The following is a 26,084-nucleotide window of genomic DNA, read 5'->3' on the forward strand; positions in this document are numbered from 1 at the left end:
AAATATTTAAAAAATTGATCATTTGTCATATCCACCTTGGGCAGGTACCTGTTCTTTCACTGCCAGAATGTACACAGATACAACTTTTCTGGGGGATAATTTTGCAAAATGTATCAAAAGTCTGAAAAATGCACTATCCTTTGACCCAAGGGATCGACTTGTATAATTATATCTTGAGGATTTATGTACACAAATATTTAGTGAACAGGATTTACTTTGGGTGTTGCTTTCCATGGAAACAGTAAAACTATCTCAAAGACCCATATGGAACTTCAGTGGAACTTCCGGTCCTGACATGATGTTATCAATGAGTACTTACTGGTATGGAAAGATTACTAACACAGAAAACAGAAAGTAAAACAGGAATCTGCTTTTGTTTTTAAGAAAAAGTCTGTGAACGTAGAAATGATCTGCAAGAACATACAACAAGCTTTTGACAGTGGTGTTCTGTAGGTAAAATGATCATGAGTAGGACTGCAAGTAAACAGGCATGTAGGGCTATGTAGGGGTGTGGTAGGCCTCATTAGTTCTTAGCTTACCTGCATTACATCATTTTTATAATAAATATGTACTGATTTTATGAGAAAGTCATTTTAAATTTAAAAATTTGTTGTCCACATGATTCATTTGTTATACTATTACTTTTCCAAATATGTGTGTGCTATATTCCCAGCTAGATTGTAAGTACCTTGTACAGCTTTTACAATACTGGGCAGTGCCCTATGCATAGTAGCTAACGATGAAATATCACATCGTGAATAGAGGTGTGTGTGTGTGTGTGTGTGTGTGTGTGTGTGTGTGTGTGTGTGTGAATGTCTAGGGCTATGGATATATAGGCACTGTGTGCATGTGTGTGTACAGGCAAGAAGGGATGTGTGTGGGGTAGGGCTATTTAGTGATGTGTATATATGGGGGTAGGAGCATGCAGGGATGAATCTATTTGGAGGTAGGGGTATGTAGGGATTTGTATAGGGGAGGAGGATGTAGGGATGAGGAAGGAAAGGGGTATACAGGGATGTGAAGGAGAAGTAGTACACAGGGGGATGTATGAGGGTAGGTATACAGGGCTGTGTGTTAGGGAGTATATAGGGCTATGGCATGTTGGACCTTATTCGCAAATTTCTGAGACATATACAAAATGGGAAAGAGAAGGAAGTTAATGATTTATTAACTGAGCAGTCTTGTATTTTTCCCAAGAGGCCTTGTTCCAGCCTCAGTGAAACCAACAGCCCCACCCCTTGCTCTGAGCTATGACTGGGCAGAGCCTTACCCGCAGCCCAGGCACCTGCAGCAGCCTGCCTGCAGAGCTCACCCTCCCCTGCAGGATGGGTGGTGGGGAGGGGAAGTGAGGGAGGAGAAGCACCCACCTTTCGCACTGTGTTCCTGTGTATCCGGGTTTGCAGGAGCACTGTACATTTCCCCCAGTCACAACACAGCCGGTGGCAAAACTTGAAGGAAGACAGAACAAAGCCCCAGTGAAAACATAAATCAATAGGCTTTATGCTCATTATTTTTTGCCACAAACAATTGACTTGCAGTAAGTAAAAACAGAAATGCAACCAAGGGTCTGATTCCTTTTTGTATGGAGACAATTTTGCCCATCAAGACTGGTAGAGATAATGATGAATTATTTCAGCTAACACTGGGCAAATGTTGGTGAATAAGGACTGAAGGCATTTATTTTGTTTTATTTTTGGCCTGGAGAAATACATTCATTCCCGTAAGATGGAACACAGTAACTAGCTTTGGAAGAGATGATTACAACAGTATTTTTCCAGGAATAACAAGGAAGGAATAAAACAAGTCTAGGCAGAAAAAAAGAACAGAGACTTCTGATTCTTTAAGAAAATTTTCTCTGTGTTTATTCTAGTTCTTTTATATTGGGCACATTGCCTTCTGGGACGAAAAGGTGGTGGAGGAGCCAGGCCCTCAGAGCCCCAGAGGGACTAAGGCACAAAGCATGGTTGCCACCTACATATTTCTGTGGGCACAATCATTGGTGAGCTTTACATTTTCCAAATCAAGTTATGAAATTTAGATTCCCTTTCTTTTAGTTCTAAACTGGCGTATATTTGAGAAGGTTTTTTTGTTTTGTTTCTTTAATTAAATGAAGAGATCGTGAAAAATCCCTATTGCCTTGTGAAATGCCCATGTCTGTGCTTTGAACATTATGCTGACGTAAATCTGAGGGGAAATAATTCCATTTGTCATTTGCTGGTAAGAGAATTCTTATTTTGGGAAGCTTCTCTTGGCCTCTTAGGTGAATACAGAGTTACAGTTCTAAAGGGACAGTTAGAAATTTGTCCGCAGTATTAATATTGCTGGAAGAAGATTAGATAAAAATAGAATTTTATTGATAAATCTGAGGAACTACGTATTACAGCAACTGCATGGAAGCTGGAACCTGACCTTGATGTTAACAATACACTTTGCCACCAAAGATGAAAGGCTTGCTTCAAGCACCCTGTGGAAATCTCTCTGCTTTCCACTCTTTCTAGCTTCTGTTCAAACAAGTCTAGGCTGGTGTCAAGTGATAGATCTCTTTACAAATAAAGCCACAGGACTGGGCAGGTTTAAGGAGCATCAAACCCATAGATAGCAAAGCAGGGTGAACATTTCAAATACGCATCTTCAGAAAAGCAACATTTGGCCAAGTGACTTGGCCAATTGCTCTGCTGCTCAGCTGATACCAATCAGCCTTGTGGTCTACACTTGTTCCAGAATCTGTGCACTACTGATACTTTATCAGTATCTTCCTGATTTTGTTGCTTCATTTATTTACTCGTTCCATTTTGCTTGGACCCACAGTGAACATGTCACAATGAACAAGAATAGAAGATGCCAAGCCCAAATGGAACATGGATTATCATGAAAAGAAGGTGGCGGCTTTCTACCTACATAGCCTATCAGCCATACTGGAGTCTGAAAAACAACTCAGCTTACATCACTCTGTGGCCCAGAACTGTTCTGTGGCTTCCTTCACACTGAGGGTAAAATCCAAATGCCTTATTCCAGCATGCAGGAATAAGGTCTTCAGGATCTGAACCCTGCCCCACCAGCCTCATCTCCTGGCCCTTTGTCTCCCACACTGGACTTATCATTCTTGCCTTCTTACTGTCCACGAACACATCATGATAGAGGATTTCTCTTCTGTTTTTTTTCTTGCCTGGAACCCTCATTGCTAAGATATTGCCGTGGTGTACTCCATCTGTTCATTCATTGGTCCCTGCCCAACAACCTCAGAAAGCCCTTCTACATAGCACCCTCTCTAAAGAGTCTGCTTACTATCAATCACATAACCCTTTAGTCAATTGCATAAGCCATCTCTATCTGAAGGTATACTTATTTGTGCATACATTAATTGAATGTGCCAACTCCCCCGTCCATATTCTCTAGATTAAGCTTCATGAGATCAGACTTTTTGCCAGTCTTCTTTACTGGCATCTATAGAGGACTAAGTCCTAGGCCTGTAATGGGTACTCAACAAATAATTACTTAGTCATTGATGAATAGCAAAAGGAAAGAGGAAAAGGAAACACCCACAAGCATACCACTTGGAAAGACTGCTTTTGTTTGTTTTGTTTTTGTTTTGCATTTTTTGTTTGTTTTTTTAACATAACTATTTTATTGAAATATAATTCATATACCATACAGTTCACACATTTAAAGTGTACAATTCAATGGCTTTTAGGATGCTCAAAGAATTGTACAACCATCACCACAATCAATTTTAGAACACGTTCATCACCCCCCAAATAAATCCCATACTCTTTAGCAGTCACTGCCCATTCCCCCACCCCCACCCTCAGTCCTAAGCAACCACCAAACTACCTCCTGTCTCTATAGATTATTTTCAAGCTTCCACAGTACCTGTTTGAATGAGGACACATGCAGACACTGCAGGATCCCTGGATGGCGTTCCCATAGTAACCCTCTTTGCAGCGCTCACAGTGATCCCCAGCAGTGTTATGCTGGCAGTTCTTGGGACAAATAAACAGTTCAATTAATAGCAGCTGATTACATTTATTACTATTGAGATCATTGTCTTCTTAATTACTCACACAATTATAACTCAAGTCCTCTGACTCTGTATGGTGATATCGGTTCCACCAACCATGTATTTTTCCTGTCTGGAATCCAATCATTGTTGGTGCTAGAAAAAAAGGTGTAAGTGTCCTTCTGTCAGCTATTTGGTGTTTAATGTTGGGAGGCATGATGAAGTGGAGAGAGACCAGCTGGGTTCAAATCCCACTCTAACATTTCATAGTTGTGGGATCTTAAGCAAGTTCCTTCACCTCTCTGAGCCTCAGTGATTTTTTATAAATAAATTTTATTGGTGTATGATTTACATACAATTCTAATTTTCTTAAAACATGCAGTTAGAATAATACCCACTTTCCAACATTGTTTTTTTTTTTTTTTTAAGTATACCAGGGTCTCAACAAATGTAAATCCCTTTCCTCTTTCTTCTTCCCCTTACAATTGCCTCTATGAAAATTAACTAGATTTGATTTCATAATTCACTTACCAATTGTACGCAGAAGAACAATAAAACTGAAATAAGTTTTTAATACACGGCATTTGTTAAAATAATAAAAAGTTGCACCATATGTGAAAAAAGCACTCAATTATAATGTTTCAAAGAAGCAAGGCATTCATTGTATATAAGCTTGTGTTTATGTGAATCTAATGATTTTCATGTAAAAGTCATTGTCTAATGAAAGTTATTCTTCAGTAAAGCACTTAGATACAGCCTTGCAACTGAACAGTCTACTGAGACAAAGTTCAGTGGATTGTGTTGGATTTGTTTAGTTTGTACAATTTTTAGCCCAGTACAAACTTTCTTGGCTTTATTCTAATAATAAAATACACCCAAAAATATACACAAAAAATAGCCAGGCACACACTCCTTACAGTGGGCATTTGATAATTCAGAGATAGTTTGTGTTAATTATATGGCCTAGAATATGTATAATTTAAAAATTTTGCTTATATTTGTTACTTCTGTGTGCAGAGGTAGTCTTCTTGAGTGGGAAACTAATCCATGTGAGTTTTTAAGTAATGCCTGGAGCCAGGTTGGGGAAAAAAATATGCACATAGGAGGTGTGACCAAACAATACAATAAATGTTTAAATTTAAAAAAATTTATTACAGTAAAAGACACATTGCCATTAATCCTCCTCAAAATACTCACCCTGGCTTCCAACACATTTATCCCATCATTCTTGCTACTTTCTGAAGCAGTTCTGGAAGTCCTCTTTTGTGAGTGTCTTTAAGTTGAACTGTCCTGGATGTCTCAATGTCCTGAATTGATTCAAAACATGTTCCTTTCATGGTCATTTTGACTTTGGGGAAGAACCATAAGTCACATGGTGCCAGATCTGGTGAATAAGGTGGATGAGGACACACCGTAATGTTTTTATTTGACAGAATTTGTCGTATACCAGAAGTGATGTGTGACACAGAGCATTGTCACGATAGAGGATGATTTACAGCACACTTTAAAACACACCTTCTCTCAACCGTAGCTCACACCCGCCGGACGGCACCGAACAAGTTGAAACTTGTCACACACTGTTACTAATGTTTGATGCGCCACTTCCTGTATTGCAGATCCCTGCCTTTCCTTTGGATGGCATTTGGCAGGAGCACACACTGCATTTTGGGATCACAATGGAAAGGCTCTGTGTCACACATTACTTCTGCTATGGCAATTTCTGTCAAATAAAAACATTACAGTGTGGCCTCATCCACCTTATTCACCGGATCTGGCATCTTGCAACTTCTGGTTCTTCCCCAAAGTCAAACTGACCATGAAAGGTAAACATTTTGAATCAATTCAGAACATCAAGGCAGCCACAGCAGCACAACTAAAGACACGAAAGAGGATTTCCAGAACTTCTTCAGAAAGTGGCAAGAACAATGGGATAAGTGTGTTTGAAGAGAGGGGGAGTGTTTTGAGGGGAATTAATGGCAGTGTGTCTTTGACTGTTAATAGATTTTTTAAAATTTAAATATTCACCATATGTTTTGATCACACTTTTATGTCTTAAGTGGGTGTGGTACTGCTCTGATTAGCAAGAGCTGTCCTTCAATCATAAATGTTCAGCTTAAACAGATCTATCCTTCACGAACCTTTGAATAACAGAATTACACAATCTGCTATGATGTTAAAATATATTTTCATATTTTTCCAGATATAAAATTGCACTGAAAACACAGTGGATTACTTAGTATTCCAGAAAACTAGGTGGGTCTTTGAAGTAGGATGCTGTTCACATATTAATATTTGATCATCATCAGAAAGCTCATCCCTGTCCAGAATCCCTCCCTTTTTTCCAAAATGTCACTGCCCTGTGGGTTTTCTCCACAGGTCCAGACACTGGGAACAAATCCACAGTGTGTTGGGATCCACAGAGGAGTCTCTCAGGGATGTCAGGTGAGGTACTTATGGCTTCTTCCACCTTTGCTTTGCCTGGTGGCCCTGACTCTCTCAGAAAACATCCATTCTTTTGAACTACTTAGTTTCTTTTATAACTCCAAATGATAATTTTGAAGAAGAATATACCTGAATAGATATGTTTTAGTCCTGTGTCTATTTAGTTCTGAGCTGAAAACACTAGAGAAGCAAGAATGTGAGAAGCAAGAATTGCCACCTGTATGTTACTAAAAACACTCTGAATGCTGGTCCTCCACAGGGGTGAGGGGAGAGGATCATGGAAGGGGACAGAACCAGTGTTGCCTGATAAAGTCCCATAAGAATGTCTGGAACACCCCTCATCCTCAGTTGAGAGCATCTACCCTAGAAGCTGTCTTCATCAGTCCTGCAAATCTAAGGCATCTACCTATCAAGTTTCCTTGTGAATAAATGAATGAGTGAATTAATCCATATCCATTCCCACAATATGTGCTCTCCTATCTCCATTTAACACCAAACATCTATTGGGCCTTTATTCTATGCCCAACTATGCTAGGGATGCAAAAATGGATCGGTACCCTGACCTGGGTAGATAGAACCCTGTGAATAAACATATTGGATGCAATGTGAAAAATATAACAAAGGTGTACCAGCACCCCCAAAGAACAAGAGGAGCTTCAGGAAGGGGTTCTGGAGGCAATGATGCCTCCTGCATGGAGAATAGAAGGAGAGGAATTCACTAGGTGGAGAAGTGAAGGAAGGGCATTCCAGGCGCAGGGGACAGTGTGCACAGATTCTCAGTCTTGCAGGCGCATAGTAGCATGTGCAGATGATGTGAAGCAAATGGTATTCTGGAGGGAGAAGTGCAAGGGGGGCAGGATGCAGCTGGAGAGGTAGCAGGGCAGATCACGGGGGCCCTGAGCCTGGCTGCAAGTCCCAGGGGACCCCTGTTAGTTTCTGTTAGTTTCACATAAATCATTCTGTGAGAAGGAAGGAAGATGGGCTCAAGTGGTACGGAATAAAAAGAAGAAAAACGGAAGAAAGAGAAGAAAAGAAAGGGAAAGGGACATGGGAACAGAGAGGAAAATGAGGGTGACTGAGATAGTAGAAGGCAAAGGGAACAGGGGTAGAGGAGGAAATGGGGTGTGGAGGAGAGAGAAAGTGGGCAGGAAGAAGAGAAAGAGGCAGGGCCTCAGTGGAGAGAGGGGAGCCCATTATCATCATCAAAGGTCCGTCTGGCCGATGGCACCTACAGGCCACATCACCTCTTGCTCCTGCCTCTCAACTGGACACACACTGCTTTATTGGCAAGGAGTTGGGCTACTGTATTTTAATTCAAAGTTTATTCTTGAAAAGACATAGAGATCTGCATATGTGGAAGGTCCCAGATTTTAGAAATTGACTTTGGACCCTCAGAGGTGGAGGCCAATGTGCAGAGGAATCAGTCTATTTGATAGTATTTGTTTTCCTTGTTACTGTTCTTTGAGAATGAGGGCAGTATCTTGGGCTCCCATGCAATGACCTCATGTGAGAGTAGCGCCGGTACTCTGTGACTGCTACTGAGCAGTTAGGTGAGCACAGACATGGGCTCCATGCCTGTGTGTATGTGTACATGTGCGTGCACACACACACACACGTTCCCCACTAGACAGGGAGCCTTGTGAGAGTGGGGATTATGCCCGATGGTTGTAACCCCAGCTCTTAGCTCAGTTCCTCCCACAATAGCAAATGCTCAGTAAGGGTTTTCTGAATGAATAGTTTCTAAAGGCCACAGGGGCACTAGGGACAAGTGAAGACATTGCTGACAAAGAAAGGAAATGGGGAAGAAAATCTTGTTAAAACACATGAATTCTAACTCTCACTAATGATCCTTTCACTGGGTGAATGGACAGCAGAGAAAACTCCCTTTGTCCTTCAGCAGCTTTTATAGACTCAACATCTAGAAATGGTTCAGTGACAAGATAACTATATTTCATTAAAGCATAAACCTGTGTTCCTCACAACATACATTATCAAACAAACTATTATATAGGAATATGTATGAGCTAAAAACAATATTTCTCAATGTCTTTTATTCTTTCTGAACTTATAAGGTTAATATTCTACAACATATTCTATCAGTCTCTTTACAGCAATTTCCTGTCCTGACCTGCCCCATCTTGCAGAGGAAGCAGTTCCCTGGGACATGTTTAATTGACTTAATTCAGTCTAGGAACTCAAATACTGTAGTTGAAACACACGCTAGTTGCATTACACAATGTAAAAGAAATCCATGCCAGAAGAATGCATTTCCAAACAGCACAACCCAAGTGTGTGTGTGTGTGTGTGTGTGTGTGTGTGTGTGTGTGTGTGTGTGTGTTGGGGGGGCAGCTCTGTGTTCCTGGGGTACCAACACTCTCTCCTTTCCTTGGAATTGTCCATTCTCCTTCTAACTGGGGAGGTCCTGGCTCCCAGGAAGAGAACCTCTGATGAAAGGGAAGAAGTCAGCAGAATAAAAAATGTTCTGCTTCAGGATGCAAAGGAAAAATTTCCTAAGAATCTAGTTTTCTCTGGGAACATTTTCTAAAATATTCCAAAAGAAGACATTTTCTAAAATATTGCAAAAGAAGACGGTTTACCAGTGGATAATACAAGGACTCTGCTCACCTGTCTTCCCACATAAACCCACTTTGTCTTGGCAACCGTGGAGGGTTTGTGAATGGCTGACTGAATGTGCACATTAAGCCTTTCTTAGCATCTCCTTTTCCCTTAATTGCTTTTTTGAACTACTGCTCATCTGACAGCAACAAAACTCCCTTCTCACAACCTGCTGCCACCCCAATGAAATTGGAGCCCATAGTAATGGCTCCGATTTATTATATCCTGGCCAGAGTTAAATCTTGGGATCCACCCATGAATACCATTTAATGAAGCAGAGATTTAGAAGCCAAGGTGTAAATTAATTGTTCAAACAGGTGTTCTCTGATGGCCCATGTTAAAATGCAGGAAAAAGTGAAGTGTAATATAATTCAACCTGATAATTCTGGAGCCTCCTGCATTTACGTAGCAACCTCTATTGAGGGTTTGGTAGGAGATGCGATGTTTGATGTCACAGGGCTTAGTGGGGGGTGGGTGGGTGGGGGAATAGGGAGACACAGATTGCCCACAGGTAGTATTACAGCATCAATTTACTCACAATACAGATTCCCGAGCCATCCTGGCATCGATTTGAATGTCTGTTGCAATTGCAGGGAGCACACCGTCCAGTATATAAATCCCGATAGTGTCCAGAGCTGCAACCCTATTTTTTAAACAAAGTATTTAGTTAACACAAAGAAAGAAAATAATTATCCAAAGCATGTGACAATTCTGACTGTCAAAGATTTGCTTTTTTATCTACTCTCCTTCAGTTTGTGTGTGGATTTCTACTTTCAAACACTAGCCAGGTCTACTTGCTGTTTGTCAGGTTCTATTTTGTTTCCACACCACGGTGGGAGTGTGTGCTTGTGCCTGAGTGGGAGACATGTGATGGGAAACCAGAGAAAGGGGAAGTATGGAGGGTGGGTGTGGAAGTGGCTTCTTCTCCTTCTCATGCCTATTGTTTTGAGGGCAAGTGCAGGGGTGGGGTGGTAAAAGAGCAAATGGGATGAGGACCTCAGTCCTTAGTGGGGAGCACCTCTAAGCAAATTCCCTTCAGGTTCAAGTTCTCTTTGGTAGCCATTACCTCTCCAAATATGGATTTAGGCTGGTAGAGAAGACAGTATGTGAAGAGGGGAGAATAAGCAGTCTTCGTTGGGATCTACACAATCATGGCAGAACTGTGGAATGATTTCACTGCCACTCACCAGCCTATGGGCAAAATAGGGAAGTCAGGGGAGAGGAACGTGGTTTCGTTCTCATACAGAACTTTGCAGGGATGTTTCATTCTGATTGAGCACACAAAGACCAGTTCCAGGAAATCCCCTCCCCTGTGGTCTTCTCTCATTCAATATCACTTTGATTATTTCTATCTCCAGTATTTTGTCTCTTTCCATTGTAACACAAGTTACTATTTTTCATATGGATGAAGAGAATTACACTTTTTTTCATGACCTGATATATTTTTTAAAAAGGATTCTAGTTAAGAATGCCCTCAATAGAAAAAAAAAGCAATTATTCTTACACCAGCCACTAAAAATTGTTCCGATTTCTGTCTTTAAAGGGAACTATAACTATTTCCATTATTTGGCAGAGTGAATCAGTACACTGATTAAAATCAGATGTTGTCCCTAATTTCTTGCACTGATCTCCTATGTGTCCTATCTTCAAAGCATCAGGAAAAATTAATATTTCAAATAAAAAATCATTTTTCTAATCCTCTTTAAACACCACATGTGTTTGGAAGACTCTGAAACTACAATCAAGAGAAATCTTGAAATAAACTGTCTATTCTGATTCATCCACGGCCATGAAGATCTCTACCTGGTCAAGTGGGGGAAGGAAGAAGCCAACATGAGAAGACTAGAGAAAGAAGCCCCCTGTACTTCCCAGAGTGGAATATTCCAGTCGCTGCTAGGAGCTTCTCCCCAAATTACCAATGACTACAAATTGTATGCAACAACAAGACTATAATTTCCAACACACTTTTCCCTTTGGCTATTAGAAACCATGTTAGACAAAAGAACACATTGCAAAAAGTTAAATTACTTTATCTGTTATATGAATAGGCTTGTCTAAAGGAGAATCGAAGTATGAAAGGAATGTTCTTTAGCTGAAAGCACAGCTGAGAGATATGTTTGAATGAAATTCAGCCCATGACAGTATGATCCTATCTACAAATAACTTCTGCTAATAAGTGGCAAGTACCTTATCACAGCACATGCTTCTAATCATATTTGGTAAAAAAAAAAAAAAATTATCCAAACAAATAAGCATATCTAGTTTGTTTGTGACACATACCCAAGTAAAAGCCTTAGCTAGACATGCTTTTAGGGGAGGATATTGTATCCTGATTAAAATTAAATCATCCACCTTAATTTGCTTTTGATTAGAATAAAAAAAGCACTCTGTAAGAGTTATGTATCATGTGACTCTCAGATAAAACACTTGCCAGTTACTGAAATATAATTATTTTCTCACCTCTATAAAGCACACAAACTCCACATTTTACATAAAATTCAGTTCAAGTATTCAGATTGTATTGAAGACTTGCTCTAAATGAAAATGAATATATCACAATATATTGTTTCAGTAAAGGGGTTTTGCAGCTAACCATTTTTTAAGTGATAATTTTTCAGGATAAGTTTTCCAATAAACTTTTATAGTACAAATGATAAAATTATCTCCCTATCAGGTTTCTAGGGCTATTTCAGCAGCCATAGAATATATTTCTCTGTGAGTATATGTACATTTAACATCCAGGAAGTTTAAAGAAAGAGAACAGAATTTCCAAGTATTTAATGCCTCAAGAGTTGAAGCATGTCTGTTAGTATTACACAAACCTGACCTCATCATTCTTTAAAATCACGGATTTCACTGATTGTAATGTTTTACTTTATGGGTAATATTTTTCTTCCAAGCAGAATTTGAAAGCCTATAGGCATTGGACTCTTTGTCCTGAGGCTTGGGTTACTCTCAAAAGGACACAAAGTTTATAGCATATTAACATGCCACAAGTACTCAAACTCTTATCTGTCTGGGCATTTCCAGGTGGGCTGATGTTTACAGAGTTTGTGGTTAACAGCTCAGGAGAGCAATCTGTTAGGCACTGTAATAAACACTGCCAGTCAACCGGATGGGGGGAGACCATCGGCCCCTCTCCCAGCCCAGTCATTATTCATTCATCACCCTAACTTAAAATATCACAAAGCTGAGAACCCTTCCCCACCCCAAACCAAAATTTAAAAGGGACATTACCTGGTTGGGTTTAAACTCCCCATAACTTGCTTGCTGGTGGTTTTGACCAGGGAGCTGAAGAAACGCTACCCTTTGCTGCTGTGAATTGTATCCCAGACACTGCCCCAGGACTGCCCCAAAGATCCACAGCCATCCTGCACTCCGAGCGGACCACCTCACTGCTGGGGGCATGCTGGTCCTTGGGCGTCCTGCTGGCTGCGCACAAGCCTCTGCCTCTTCCTCTTATACCAGCCCTTCCTGCTCAGTGCCCAGGCCTGCCTGACTCAGGTAAAGAAGGCTGTCTGCGGCAGGAGGCCCCACCTGTAAACTTCACCCATGAGTCAGCCTGTGAGAGAGCACACATAACAGTCCCATATAGAAGTGCACTGCTCTGTAATCCCTGCGAGGTGGGGCAGCCATCACCTTCTACCCACCTCGCCCCACAGACAGACGGCACTAGCCGACTAGAGCAGCTGTAAATCACAGGCTGAGTCATGAGCAAAGAACACGCCCTGGGCAGGAAGGTGGTAATCCAGAGGTTCCAGTCTTCCCTTTGGGCTATGTATTTTATTTAATCAGGCTAGAAGAGAGATAGAAGGAAGTGGGGAGAATATAGGTACCTGTGGACTACATGTTAGAAGACAGGAGTCCACAGAAAACCACTGCAGGTAATATATTTGCAAATTAAAAAATTCTTCTGTGCAGATCACGTTTGGGTTTTCTGGTATCAAAGCGTCAGAAGAGAAAATGAAGAATGTCTATGGAATACAGAATGATAATGTTTGCCATTTCCTAATAATAGTACTAACCATTGTAGGCTCTTTCCCTCTCTTCAGGAAGAGAACACATTTCCAGCCTGAGCTATGAAATGGTTTTGTTTTATGGCACATTTTAATCACCTGAGGACAAATCTGGTTGACTGAGTCTCAAATGCGGACCTGCTGTGAGCTAGAAAATTGGGCTTTGATTTACCCTCGAAGAATTAGGATACACTCTGGATTATAACTCTTTTGGGGTTGGTGGATGGAGGGAGACCCTGGATTAGAGAAAAGCTTGAAAAGCCTGGGTCAGCTACTGGGAAAGTAATAGCTTAAATACTGGGGTGCCGAAGTAGGATCCTTCCTACTTCTAGGAAAGTCCTGACTTTTACAACCCCCCTGGATCTATTGGGATCCTGTGGCTTTCTCATGGATTTTGAGACATTTGTGACTTCTTTTACATATTTATTACCTGAAAGTGGTCCAGGTGAGGTAGAAGCTATTGCCCAACAGAAACTTGTGTGATAGACAGAGTACCCCCAGACCATCTAGTAGTGCTGGACAGCAGCCAGGAGAGCACACCCCTGGAGTCCCTTGGGGAAATTTTATGGACTAGGAGAATTTCCTACCTGACATGAGTCACCAGTGTAGTCAGGGGGGCATGCACACATCTCCACATGATGTGCTCTACGACCACTTCCTGTGTCAGAGGCCTGCTCCAGCCCTACCCCACTCAGGGTGAGCCGCTGCGTCTCAGTGAAGTAGAGGCCTCGGAGACGCACATCTTCCAGTCTAGACAGCACCGTCATCAGTTCCTCCCGAGTCACCGGGGCACCGCTGCTGGCGTGTCTGAAGTTTTGCTACATGTGAAAACAGAGAGGCAAGGTTTCCTTTTGGCAAGCTCACTTCTAGGGGTTTCAACGAGGCAGCACCCAGAGAGAGTCAAGGAAAAGATATTTAAAATGCATAACAAAACAAAATGAAATAAAACAAGATAGGTAAGTGTAAGCGGATTTACATGCAGAAGTCAAAGGCCCGAGGCTTATTCCCCAAAAGAGAGAATGTAACAGGAAAGGGGAAAAAATGAAGGCAGAACTCGAGGAACAACAAAATGAAGTAAAGTTTCCCCGTGTTATGCTTATTGCTTATTTTAAAATGCGTTTTTGTTTGTGCAAGCACAAAATGAGTGAGAAAGATATAGGAGAGAAAACCATATGGAAACCAACTGAGTCATGCAGCTCAGATCATTCATTAAATGTCCATAATTGTTACAGAAAGTACAATCTTCTCTTGAACACACACATTCACATTATTTTATTTTTTATTACGGTAAAAAACACAATTACATAAAAATTCCCACCTCAACCATTTTGAACTGTACACTACAATACTGTTACCTGCACGCACATTGTTGTACAACAGATCCCTAGAATTTTATCATCTTGCAAAACTGAAACTCTATACCTATTAAGCAGTAACTCCCATTCCCCACCCCTAGCTCCAAGCCCTTGGCAACCACTATTGTACTTTCTGTTTCTATGAATTTGAGTGCTCTTATAAGTGAAATCATGCAGTATTTGTGTTTTTGTGGCTGGCTTATTTCGCTTAGCTTAGTGTCCTCAAGTTTCATTCATGTTCTAGCATGTGACGGGATCTCCTTCCTTCTTAAGGTAGATTAATATTCCAGTGTATGTATCTCCACATTTTCTTTATCTATTCATCTGTCAATGGATGTTTCAGTTGCTTTTACCTCTTGGCTATTGTGAATAGTGCTGTAATGAATATGAGTATGCAAATATCTCTTTAAAATCCTATTTTTAATTCTTTTGGATATATATCCAGAAATGGAATTGCTAGATCATATGGTAATTCTACTTTTTTAAATTTTATAAGGAACCTCAAAATTGTTTTCCACACCAACTACACTGTTTTACAGTTCCACCAACAGTGTGTCCATGTTCCAATTGGTTGACATTCTTCCCAACCTTGTTATTTTCTGTTTTTTTAATTAAAAATTATTTTAGAGTAGCCATCCTAATGAATATGAGATGGTATCTCGTGGTTTTGATTTGCATTTCTCTAATGATTTAGTGATGTTAAGCATCTTTTCATCATTAATAAGCCTGCACTTTTAACCTGTAGATTCTGTTGCCTCCTTTGAAGTTTCCACATGTCTTTAATGGGCATAGTAATAACACCCAATTTCTCAGGACTGTCATGAGGATTAAAATAAATTAATGATATAATGTATAAAAGTATTCAGCACAGTGCCTAAGATATAGTAGACATTCAATAAATGATAACTATTATTAACATATAAATATAACACATAATTTAAATTTATATTTTAACAGATTGAGGTTTAATTTACATACAACAATATTCCCTCATTTTAAGTGTACAACTTTTAGTAAATCTACAGAAGCACCCAATCATTACCACAGTGTAATTTTAGAACATTTCCATCCCCCCAAAAAGAACGCTGTGGCCATTTGTAGTTACTATCCATTCCCACCACAAGCCCGAGGCAGCCACTAAGCTACACTCTATCTCTATGATTTGCCCATGGTGGACAATTTATATAATTACCAACTTAATTCCAATAGTGTACACTAACTTGGCTTTCATTGGATCATTTCCTCCCCTGCTCCTTTGTGCTATTGTCATACAAATTACATCTTTATACATTGTATGCCCACCAACACAGATTTACAATTATTTCTCTATGTAGTTGTCTTTTAAATCAGATAGGAGAAAAAAAGTTACAAACAAAAGATATTTTTACTGCCTTTTACATTTACATATGTAGTTACCTTTACCAGTGCTCTGTTTCTCATGTGGATTTAAGTTATTGTCTACTGTCCTTTCATTGCAGCCTAAAAGATTCTCTTTAGTATTTCTTGTAAGGAGGGTTGGGTACTGATGAATTCTCTCAGTTTTGTTTAACATAGAATGACTTCATTTCCTCTTCATTGTTGAAGGCCATTTTGCTGGATATATAATTCTTTGCTGAAAATGTGTTTCTACACTTTGTAAATGTCATCCCACTGCCTTCTGACTTCCATGATTTCTGGTGAACAATTAGCTGTTAATCTTATTGAGGATCCCTTGTTTATGATGAAGTGCTTCTCTCATGCTGCTTTCAAGATTCTCTGTCTTCGTATTTTAGCATCTTTGCTATGATGTTTCTGTGTGTGGATTTCTTGCATTTATCCTACTTGGAGTTGAACTTAGATGTGTAGATTAATGATTTTCATCAAATTTGGGAAGTTTTCAGCCATTACTTTCTCAAATATATATATTTTTAATCCCTTTTTTCTCTCTCCTCCCTTTCTGGCACTCCCATTATGCACATGCTGGTACATTTATTTGATGGTATTCTGAATATCTTTGAGAGTCTGTTTGTTTCACCTTATTCTCTTTTCTTTCTGTTCCCGAGATGAATAATTTCCATTGACCTTCTAAATGTTTGCCGATTTTTTCTTCTGCCTGCTCAAATCTGTTGTTGATAACTTGTCTTAGTCAGCTCTGGCTTTCATAACAAAATACTACAGACTAGGTGGCTGAAACAACAGAAATTTATTTTCTCACAGTTCTGGAGGCTAGAAATCCTAGTTCAAGGCACCAGCCAATTCAGTCCCTGGTGAAAACTCTGACCTTCCTGGTGTTTGCTCTTATAAGGACGTACTATAGGACATACTGATACATAATCCTGTAAGATCAGGGCTCCACACTTACGACATCATTTAAGCTTAATTACTTCTTTACTCCAAATATAGCCACACAGGGAGTCAGGGCTTTAACGAATGAATTTGTGAGACACAATTCAGTCCATAGCAGCCCTTCTAGTGAATTCTTCATTTTAGTTATTATATTTTCCACCTTCAGAATGTCTATTTGGTTTTTCTTTTAAATTTATATTTCTTTATTGATATTCTCTATTTGGTGAGACACTGTTCTAATATTTTCCTTTCGTTCTGTAGACATGGTGTCCTTTAGTTCTTTGACATATTTAAAATGTTTATTTAAAGACTTTTTTATATTAAATAGGGACAATTTCTATTTGCTGCTTCCCCCCTTCTGTCCCCCACCCTGTGTAGGAACCATACTTTCTCATTTCTTTGCATGTTTCCTAACTTTTTTGTTGAAAATTAGATATTGAAAACAATATAATGTGGCAATTCAAGTCTCTGCTTGGTTAGCTTAGTGGTCAGCTAATGACTGGACAGAGATTTCCTTAAATGCCTGGTATCAAAAAGTCTCTTAGTCATTGCAAAAGGGCTCTGTATGCATGTTGGGGGACCCCTCCAACACTGAGCCAGGCAACTGAAAACACTGTTTGAGCTTTCACTTCCTGCTTTTGCAGAGTTTCAAGGTCAGCCAGAAGTGAGGGTTTAGGGCCTCCTCAGGTCTTTCCTGAGCACAGATGCAGCCCAGGATTGTGTTGGGGCTTTTCAAAGCCCTTATGGACATCTCATCTCCCAAGTTTTTATTTTAAGCTTTGTGATTAGCCTATTGTTTGCTCCAACTGTTATCCACCATCTTAGGCAGCCATGAAGTGAAACAATTGCCCCCAAATGTTTCCAATACTCCCTGGGAAAGGCTTTTCACACTGGGGGAGCTCTGAATCAGGTCAGATAAAGACAGCCTTGGAAATGCAATCATCTGGAAACCTCCAGATAGGTCAAATCATGACAATTCTCTGGGAATGAGTCTTTGTAGGAGCTCAAGTCCCACTCTGTCCCTTCTGGTGGCTTCCACACTACTGTCTTTCACTTTAATGGTAGGCTATTGATTTCCAAGGGTACTGTGGAACTGGATGGGGATGGGAATGGAGCAAGTTGAATACCAGCCACAAAGATCATTGTTCTTTCCAAGATTCATCCATTTTTCTTGAATAAATGCTTTCCAGATTGCTACAAGCCTTTGATTAATTTCCAGAATACTGAAATAGTTGATTCTGACCAAATAGGCCAGTTTTCTCATTGCTTTTATGGAGCAGATAATTTATGGAGGTTCTTATTCTACCATTTTTGTTGGCATCACTTCTCTCATATAAATATAGTCACACAATGTACGATCTTTGGTGTCTTACTTCTTTCACTCAGTATAATGTTTTAGAGGTTCTTCCCTATTGTGGTAGGTATCAATAATTTCTTTCATTTATTTGCAAATAACATTCATTGTACTTATGTACCTATACAGAAATGTTAAAATATGTGTGTGAGTTCAAAGTACTTGAAAAAGTATCTCTTTGAGATACTGGACATATTTAATACAAACGGAACGTGATTTTAAAGAAATAATTGTAATCAAGTAGATGCAATACATTGTTTTATGATTTGATGAGCTTTCCTGTATTTATCTATATTTCTCTTCTTTCTTTTGGTATTAGACATTGTTATAGCTTTCCATCCATTCCTCCCAAGCATTTGTTGAGTACTCACCAGGCCCCAGGCACTGAGGGAGGCCTAAGGATGAGAGGGAGCTACATACAGCATTCACAAGTTCACAGTGTTTATAAGACAAGGATAATTAACTCTAAAGCAGGAGAGACAGTGCTTAGTGCCATCAAGATAGTAGAAACAAAGCCATGTGAGGATGAAACTCTGTAATATCTTATATAATGTATGTTTAAAATTTTTTTACATATAAATTATATTTACACAAATATCATTAATATTTTAAATTCATAAAATAAGTCAAAAATCACAACTGCTTGAAAGAATGAAATCATAGAACAAAAGGATCATCAAAAACCATTTTATGTATGTTTGTCCTTTACCTCTACCACCTGCACTCGCACATGATACAGCCGGTCTGGCCGTGGGTTATTCAGCTCCTCATAGATGATGGACATGTGCTGACCCTGTATAAAGTAAACACAAATGCATGAGTGCCGTGGCTAGGAAGTTTTGAGTTTATGACTGATCTAAGAACAAATTTCTATGAATCTGCATTACATGCAATGTCTGATTCTAAAAATAGTGATATGAACTGGTAAAAGAATTAGTGACATGGAATATTAATATTTAATACAATGCATTTTTACAAATAAGAAACCTCAAAATGCCCTTGACTGAAAATGGCTTAAAAATGGAAAAAATCATTAACAAAGCCAAACAAAACCATGCTTTGCAGTCAATGCATGATGCTCTGTTTCCATTACTGCCTACAGGACCCAGTTGTGGTAACAAGAAAGTGCTTTGGTGGGTAGGTTAGGCAGAAAGTTTAGCAAGGCCTAACAGTGCAGCCTACAGAGCCAGGGAGCTTTGGTACTGACATGTGGAGAGGGAATTAGTCCCTCAGCCCTCACCCTCCAGGATCCAGCCTTGCTCACTCTCAGCCTCTGCACCCCCATCCCCATTACAGTGGCTCTTGAGTGACTCCTAACTGGGTACAATGGGAAAGTGAATGCCTACCATCAGCACCCCTACCCCGAACACATACACAAAAGCCCCAGCCTTTCTGTTGTAGCACCAAACCAGAAAGGGTTCCAATCATTAGAGCTGGTACTTCAGAAAGAAGGGCATTATCTGTGAGCGCAAATCAATTAAAACCTTAACATAAGAAACATGCCCCATAGGCTCTTAATTGCATTGGTTTGGAACAAAGCAGCAGCGTAAATGTTTCATGAGCCTAATTTTTTTTCCATGTTTGAAGGAGAAATTAAAAAGAAATTTTGATTGCCACCTCTCTGTGAATTCCAATAGTTGGCATAATAAACTCTTTGGCAGTAAAATATAGGTATACAAATGGCCTGAACTCGAGAGACTTTGCAAAAATAATGAAACTAAAATACAGTACTGCCATGACAGTATTTTCATTGTGAAGTTATTTTTTCCTTAGACTACAACTCTAAAATTTTTGGTGCTTCATTTTCAAGGTGTTTTGCAAAGGCTCCTTTGAGTTTTTAAAATAATAGTTCAATAAATTTGGGTGCCAGTGAAAACAAAACATAACATGGCAGTGCCTGAACACAGAAACAATTACCAGAATGCGAGGCCCTCAACTGTGCTGAGCTGAGACTTTCTAGTCCCTATTTCACAGTGAATGACACATACACAAAAACCTTCAGGAAGCTATCATTGCATTGCATTAATCACAACACACAAACCAGAAAGCAGAATCAACTTCATGGCACCCTAACCTATGTTCAAGGTTCTGTGTTGCACACTGTAGGGGACTCCATGCAAGATGTGACATTGCCCCTGCCCTCAAGAAATGTTCTAGATTGCAGTTCTGGATTGTGTGGTTGGCACATAGTGTGTGATGCCACTTTTCTTCCCCCAAAACCAAAGTTGTTCCCCACTTTCTACATCAAGCCAAATTGCTTAACAGAGCATTAGGCACCCTCCTTCCTGCCCTTCCAGGCTTATTTTCGATGACCTGGCACATAATGAAAATAGAGCCAAGTTGGACTGGTCACTCCTTAAGCACTTCCCCCCTACCTCGGTTCACCTCATTCTCTGCCACTGGAAGGGCTTTCTCCTCTCATGCCCATGCTTACAGGTGTGCTCAAAACTAACCTTTTCCATGAAGCCTTCTGAGGGCCTCTCAGATACGTAAGCCCCCACTTAGACCATAATGAATCATAATGAACCATAATGAATATCAACTATAACTTAATATATATATATATATATATATATATATATATATAGTCACAAGATGTGGAGTACAGCTTAAGGAATAGAGTCAGTGGAACTGTAACAGCTATATCCGATGTCAGAGGGGTAATAGATTGGGGGTGGGAGGTTATCACTTTGTGAGGGATATAATTGTCTAACTATTACATTGTTTTGTATACCTGAAACTAATAATAAAAAAAATAAAAGTAACTATACTGAAAAAAATTGTGTAATCTAAGAGGAGAGATGAAAGAAATATGCAAATATTACTACAATCCACCGAAGAGTAAGCATTTGAGATACAGTACAAACAAGGCTGTCCAGGTTTCCCAGCACCATTTATTGAACAGACTGTCTTTACCTCAATGAAAATTCTTGCTTCCATTGTTGTAGATTAAATGACTACATAGGCATGGATTTATTTCTGGGCTCTCTGTTTTGTTCCATTGATCTATGCCAGTACCATGGCAGATTATGCCAGTACCATGCTGTTTTGATTACTGTAGCTTTGTAGTATAATTTGATGTCAGGTATTATGATACCTCCCACTTTGTTCTTATTTCTCAAGATTGCCATGGCTATTTGGGGTCTTTTATGGTTCCATATAAATTTTAGGATTATATGTTCTATTTCTGTGAAAAATGTCCTTGGTAGTTTGATAGGAATGGCGTTGAATCTATATACAGCCTTAGGCGGTATGGACATTTAAATTATATTAATTCTTCCTATCCATGAGCATGGATATGTGTTTCCATTTATTTGTATCTTCTTTAATTTCTCTTTTCAGTGTCTTATAATTTCTGAGTACAGGTCTTTTACTTCTTTGGTTAAATTTATTTCTAAGTATTTGATAGTTTTTGAAGCAATTGTAAATGGGACTGTTTTCTTAATTTCTCCTTCTGATAATTTATTATCGGTGTATACAAATGCAACTGATTTCTGAATATTCATTTTGTATCTTTCTACCTTACTGAATTAATTTATCTGTTCTAATAGGTTTTGGTGGAGTCTTTGGGGTTCTCTATACATAGAATCATGTCATCTGCATATAATGACAATTTTATTTCCTCCTTACCAATTTGGATGCCTTTTATTTCTTTTTTCTTGTCTGACTGCTGTGGCTAGAACTTCCAGAACTATGTTGAATAAAAGTGGAGAAAGTGGGCAACCTTGTCTTGTTTCTGATCTTAAGGGGAAGGGTTTTAGCTTTTCTCCATTGAGTATGATATTAGCTGTGGGTTTATCATATATGGCCTTTATTATGTTGAGATATGATCCCTCTATTCCCACTTTCTCAAGAGAGAAAAATTTTCATTTTGTTAATGTGGTGTATCACATTAATTGATTTGTAAACATTGAACCAAACTTGCATACCAGGAATGAATCCCACTTGATTGTAGTGTAGATTACACACTTTTTGAGGACAGGAATCACCTGTCCTTTATAAACCCAGCAATATGGTCTTGTAAACAGGAAGGGCTCAAAACCACTTGTAAAACTAAATGGAAAGGTAGAAACATAAACGAAAGTTTAACATGAACTTATGAGAAGCAAGGATGAGATACAGTTAAGTCCATTGGAGAGGAGAAAAGAGAGACCATTTGGGGCCGGGATGGTCAGGGGAAGAGGATCCTTAGGAGGTGCCACATGCTCTAAACTTCTCTTTTAGTTTCTACAAAATTTGGAAAATGACTTAATCCAAACATTTTTTTAGGCCCCTTATCTAGATGTCCTAAAATTGGGTCAGCACCAGCAGCAACTGTTAACTTCCTGCTGCTTGGGTCGTGTTCTGATACCTACAGTGAGTCGCACATCTGGTTTCTTTTCCAGAAGAACCATATCATCAGGTAGGCCAAAGGACTTGATTTGGTAGGTGAGGTAGCCACCATATGAGGAGACCTAAAATTGAAAGAATAGGATCAATAGCACAAACATTAAAAGAGACTGTGGCACCATTAACATATATTAAAAGTACATAGGCACATAGATCTGGAGAGATACACAATCAACCTGTTAACAGTCATACTTAGAGAGTAGAACTAAAGATGATATTTTAACTTTCTACATTATACCATTTTATATCAATTAAAATGTTTACCATGAATATGATTGAGTTTTACAAGCAAAAGATACTTTTATTAAAAAGAAAAAATAGTGACACAGAAACAAATAAGATGATTTTATTGCAGATGACTACTAAACCAAAATATTTATTTAGTTCACAGCTATTTAAGAAATCTAGGCCATTAGTTTCTTATTTAACTGAGAGAATTGGTTAATACCTATCCATTACAAAATGAACCTCTAAAAATAAATTTTGAAAAAAACTTCTCCTGAGAGCAGATGGTGCAGATTTCCTAAGTGATTATGCATTCTCCTGGGTATATAAGCCACGTCTGAGGTGTAGGGACCTTCTCTCAGAGCTGCATGAGTAGCATGATAGTGGTAGAGACATAGAGGTGTATGGTCACGGTTTTCTGACAGCAACTCCATCTCTGGTCCTAATACCTCCCACCCTTTAAAGTAAAAACCAACTAAGAGAAAAGGAGTGACTACGGGATGGAAATCAGAGGCAATATAATCTCAGAGCATGCACGACAAAAAAGCCTACTGGAGAATGCAAAGAACTTGTAGCAGGGGAGAAGGAGCAGCATTTCTGGGTTCCCAATCCATCGAAGTTTTGCCCTAGACTCTATAACCTGACAATGCTTCACTGAGTTATGATCTTAGAATCTGAAAGTATTCCAAGGCAACATCTTGAATCATCTTATTGAATACAACTGATCCTTGAATAACATGGGGGTTGGGGGAGTTGACCCCCCACCCCAGCCCTTTGTGCAGTTGAAAATGTGTCTCCCCAAAAACTTAACTACTAATAGCCTACTGTTGACCAGAAGCTTTACCAATTACACAAATAGTTGATTAACACATAACATACATATTTATTATTATTATTATTAGTTTCAGGTGTACAAAACAATGTACTCGTTAGACATTTACACCCCTCACAAAGTGACAACCTCCCTCTCCCAATCTACCAACCCTCAAAACATACATATTTTGTATGTTATATGTATTACATACTGTAATTCTTAAAATAAAGCAAGCTAGAGAAAAGAGAATGTTATTTTAAAAATCATAAGGAAGAGAAAATGCATTTATAGTATGGTGTCTATCAATACTGTAAGTTTACATAATCTGTTTACAAAATGAAAAAAAAATCCACATATAAGTGGATCACCGCACTTCAAACCTGTGTTGTTCAGGGTCGACTATATTGCCTTTTTGATGGGATAATGTAATTTTAAATGTATGTCCACATATTATTTGATACTCCTGTTTTTATGAGGTAGAGCTTAATTCCTCTTCCCTTGAGTGTGGGCTGGACTTAGTGACTGGCTTCTAACGAATAGAATATGCCAGAAGTGAGGCTATCCCATTTCTGAAATTAGATTATAAAAAGACTGTGGCTTCTGTTTGAGTCTCTCAGTCTCTCTCTCTCTCTCTCTCTGTCTCTCTCTCTCTGTCTCTCTCTCTTTCTCTCTCTCTGTTTCTCTCTCACTCTCTCTCTTCTCCCCGCCCCAATACCTCTGCCTCTATCTATCTCTCAGTTGCTTTAGGGGAAGCCAGCTGCCAGGTTATGAGGACCCTCAGGCAGCCTATGGTGAGAGAGCTTCATGTGATGAGAAAGTAAAAGCTCTGATCAATAGGCAGCAAGAAACAGAGATCTGCTGACAACCATGTGAGTGAGCTTGGAAGTGGACCTTCCAGTCCCAGATGACCAAAGCCCTGGCTGACATCTTGACTACAACCTCATGAGAGACCCTGAGCTATCCACTCCTAGATTCCTGATCCACAGAAATTGTGCAAGATAATAATTGTTGCTTTCAACCTTCAAAGTTTTGCGGTAATTTTCTACACAGTAATAACCAGTATATGTTTCCAATATTGGAATATTGGAGGTGAAGAGGAATATTACATGAGGGAGAAATGGGATATATGAAAGAAGCAACATTCTCCACTCTCAAAACTCAAAACCCATAGTCCTTTAACCAGAAGACAGAATTAGAGAGCAACAAGGCCCTAATCTTAAGTCCTTCTAAAGGTGAGAGAATATGGTATTACCTGAGCTGGCCCTGTGAAATCCACCCCATCTCAACAGCTCTTTCCTGTGCCACCAGGTACATATGTCACATGATGGTGTTTCTACAGAAGGCCCACACCTCTGTCCTCATGAATAAATGAGTGTATCTGGCCAGGCTCTGTAATAATAATTTATGTAGCAAAGGAAGAGCAACTAGTTTGCAAGCTCCCTGAGGAGTGTCAGACTAACTGCGTGTTATTCTTCTAATGAAAGCTGAACTGCCACTGGATCCCGTGCTTCTTTTAATAAGTTCATGAGTCACTTTTCAGCTTTTGTCTTCCTGACAAGAAGCCTTTCTTCTGCTTTAAAACAAAGAATTCCAGCATTGGCATTTAAAAGCAGACAGTCCCATTTACAACACATATTATTTAAATGGTCATTTCCTTCAGCATTAAGTAAAAATTGAGAAAAACATGGTGCGTGATTTCCTTTGCTGGTGAGCTAATGCGTGTGGGGTCCGTGAGGTTTATACATTCTCAGCTCCTCCCAGCGTCTCTTCTGCATTTGTAGTTAACCTAATTTCTTCAGTTTTAGTAACCTGAACTTCCTGAGGTTTCCTTCCAGACACCAGTAAATGATTCTCATGCAATGAGGGAGGAGGCCCAGCGAGGGCTCAGAAAAACAGCAGGACTTTGTTACCTTGTCCCCCAAGTAGGATACAGGCGCGACCCAGGATGCACTGCGAACTGTTGAGGGCAGCTCCTGGAGGTCTGCCACCACGCTGCTGCTGCCCGGGTTGAACGAGATGGGGACGTCCACTCTGTCTGCCGTCTCCAGGTGCCAGCCCATCATATCCACAAACTGGAACACAAAAGCAAGGGATGGAAAGGCATGCTTGTGGCTTCTTTGGTGATGGCTTTATTATGTAGAATAGGAAGGACCATGGAGTAGCCACCTTGCTTCAATGGCCTCCTTTCTGTGTCTCCTCGCGGCTTGCCCTCGGAATTCTCAGAAGGCAGAGACCGTATGGATGTGGAATTTATCTTTGTATTTCAGCACACATCCTGGTTCTTGACATTTAATAGGTATCCAATAAATGTTAGAATAATACATGAATAAGTATATAATAGTAGCTAGGAATGAATAGGACTAGGAGTAAGTAGGTGCATTTTAATGGCAAATTCCTTATAAAGAAAATGTGATGTGGAATATAGTGGCCTGCTATCATTATTTTTCTCTAAATGGAATATCATAATTAAATATTTCCCTGATCACAAAGGAAGCCAGGAATTAAATTATGAAGGGAAGAAAAAGAAGGAAATAACAAGGCATAGTTTAAG

At 39.5% G+C, this 26,084-nt stretch overlaps 1 protein-coding gene across 2 annotated transcripts in view; it reads right to left on the reverse strand.

Annotated features, from left to right (window-relative positions):
• The window catches only part of LAMA3 (laminin subunit alpha 3), a 250,555-nt gene that overhangs the window by 57,381 nt on the left and 167,090 nt on the right, over positions 1 to 26,084 (reverse strand). Inside the window, exons 35-41 of one of the 2 annotated variants that reach the window (XM_081078751.1) lie at positions 25,444 to 25,605; positions 22,461 to 22,559; positions 18,815 to 18,898; positions 13,659 to 13,889; positions 9,594 to 9,698; positions 3,871 to 3,980; positions 1,368 to 1,448 (exon numbers count right to left, since the gene is read on the reverse strand). In XM_081078751.1, the coding sequence (XP_080934877.1) occupies positions 1,368 to 1,448; positions 3,871 to 3,980; positions 9,594 to 9,698; positions 13,659 to 13,889; positions 18,815 to 18,898; positions 22,461 to 22,559; positions 25,444 to 25,605 (872 nt within the window). Of the gene's footprint in view, positions 1 to 1,367; positions 1,449 to 3,870; positions 3,981 to 9,593; positions 9,699 to 12,292; positions 12,754 to 13,658; positions 13,890 to 18,814; positions 18,899 to 22,460; positions 22,560 to 25,443; positions 25,606 to 26,084 lie in introns of those variants that run through there. The other variant, XM_081078752.1, reaches the window with a different exon arrangement.

This window comes from Rhinolophus hipposideros (genome assembly GCF_964194185.1).
Source record: "Rhinolophus hipposideros genome assembly, chromosome: 17".
Lineage (NCBI taxonomy): Eukaryota > Metazoa > Chordata > Mammalia > Chiroptera > Rhinolophidae > Rhinolophus > Rhinolophus hipposideros.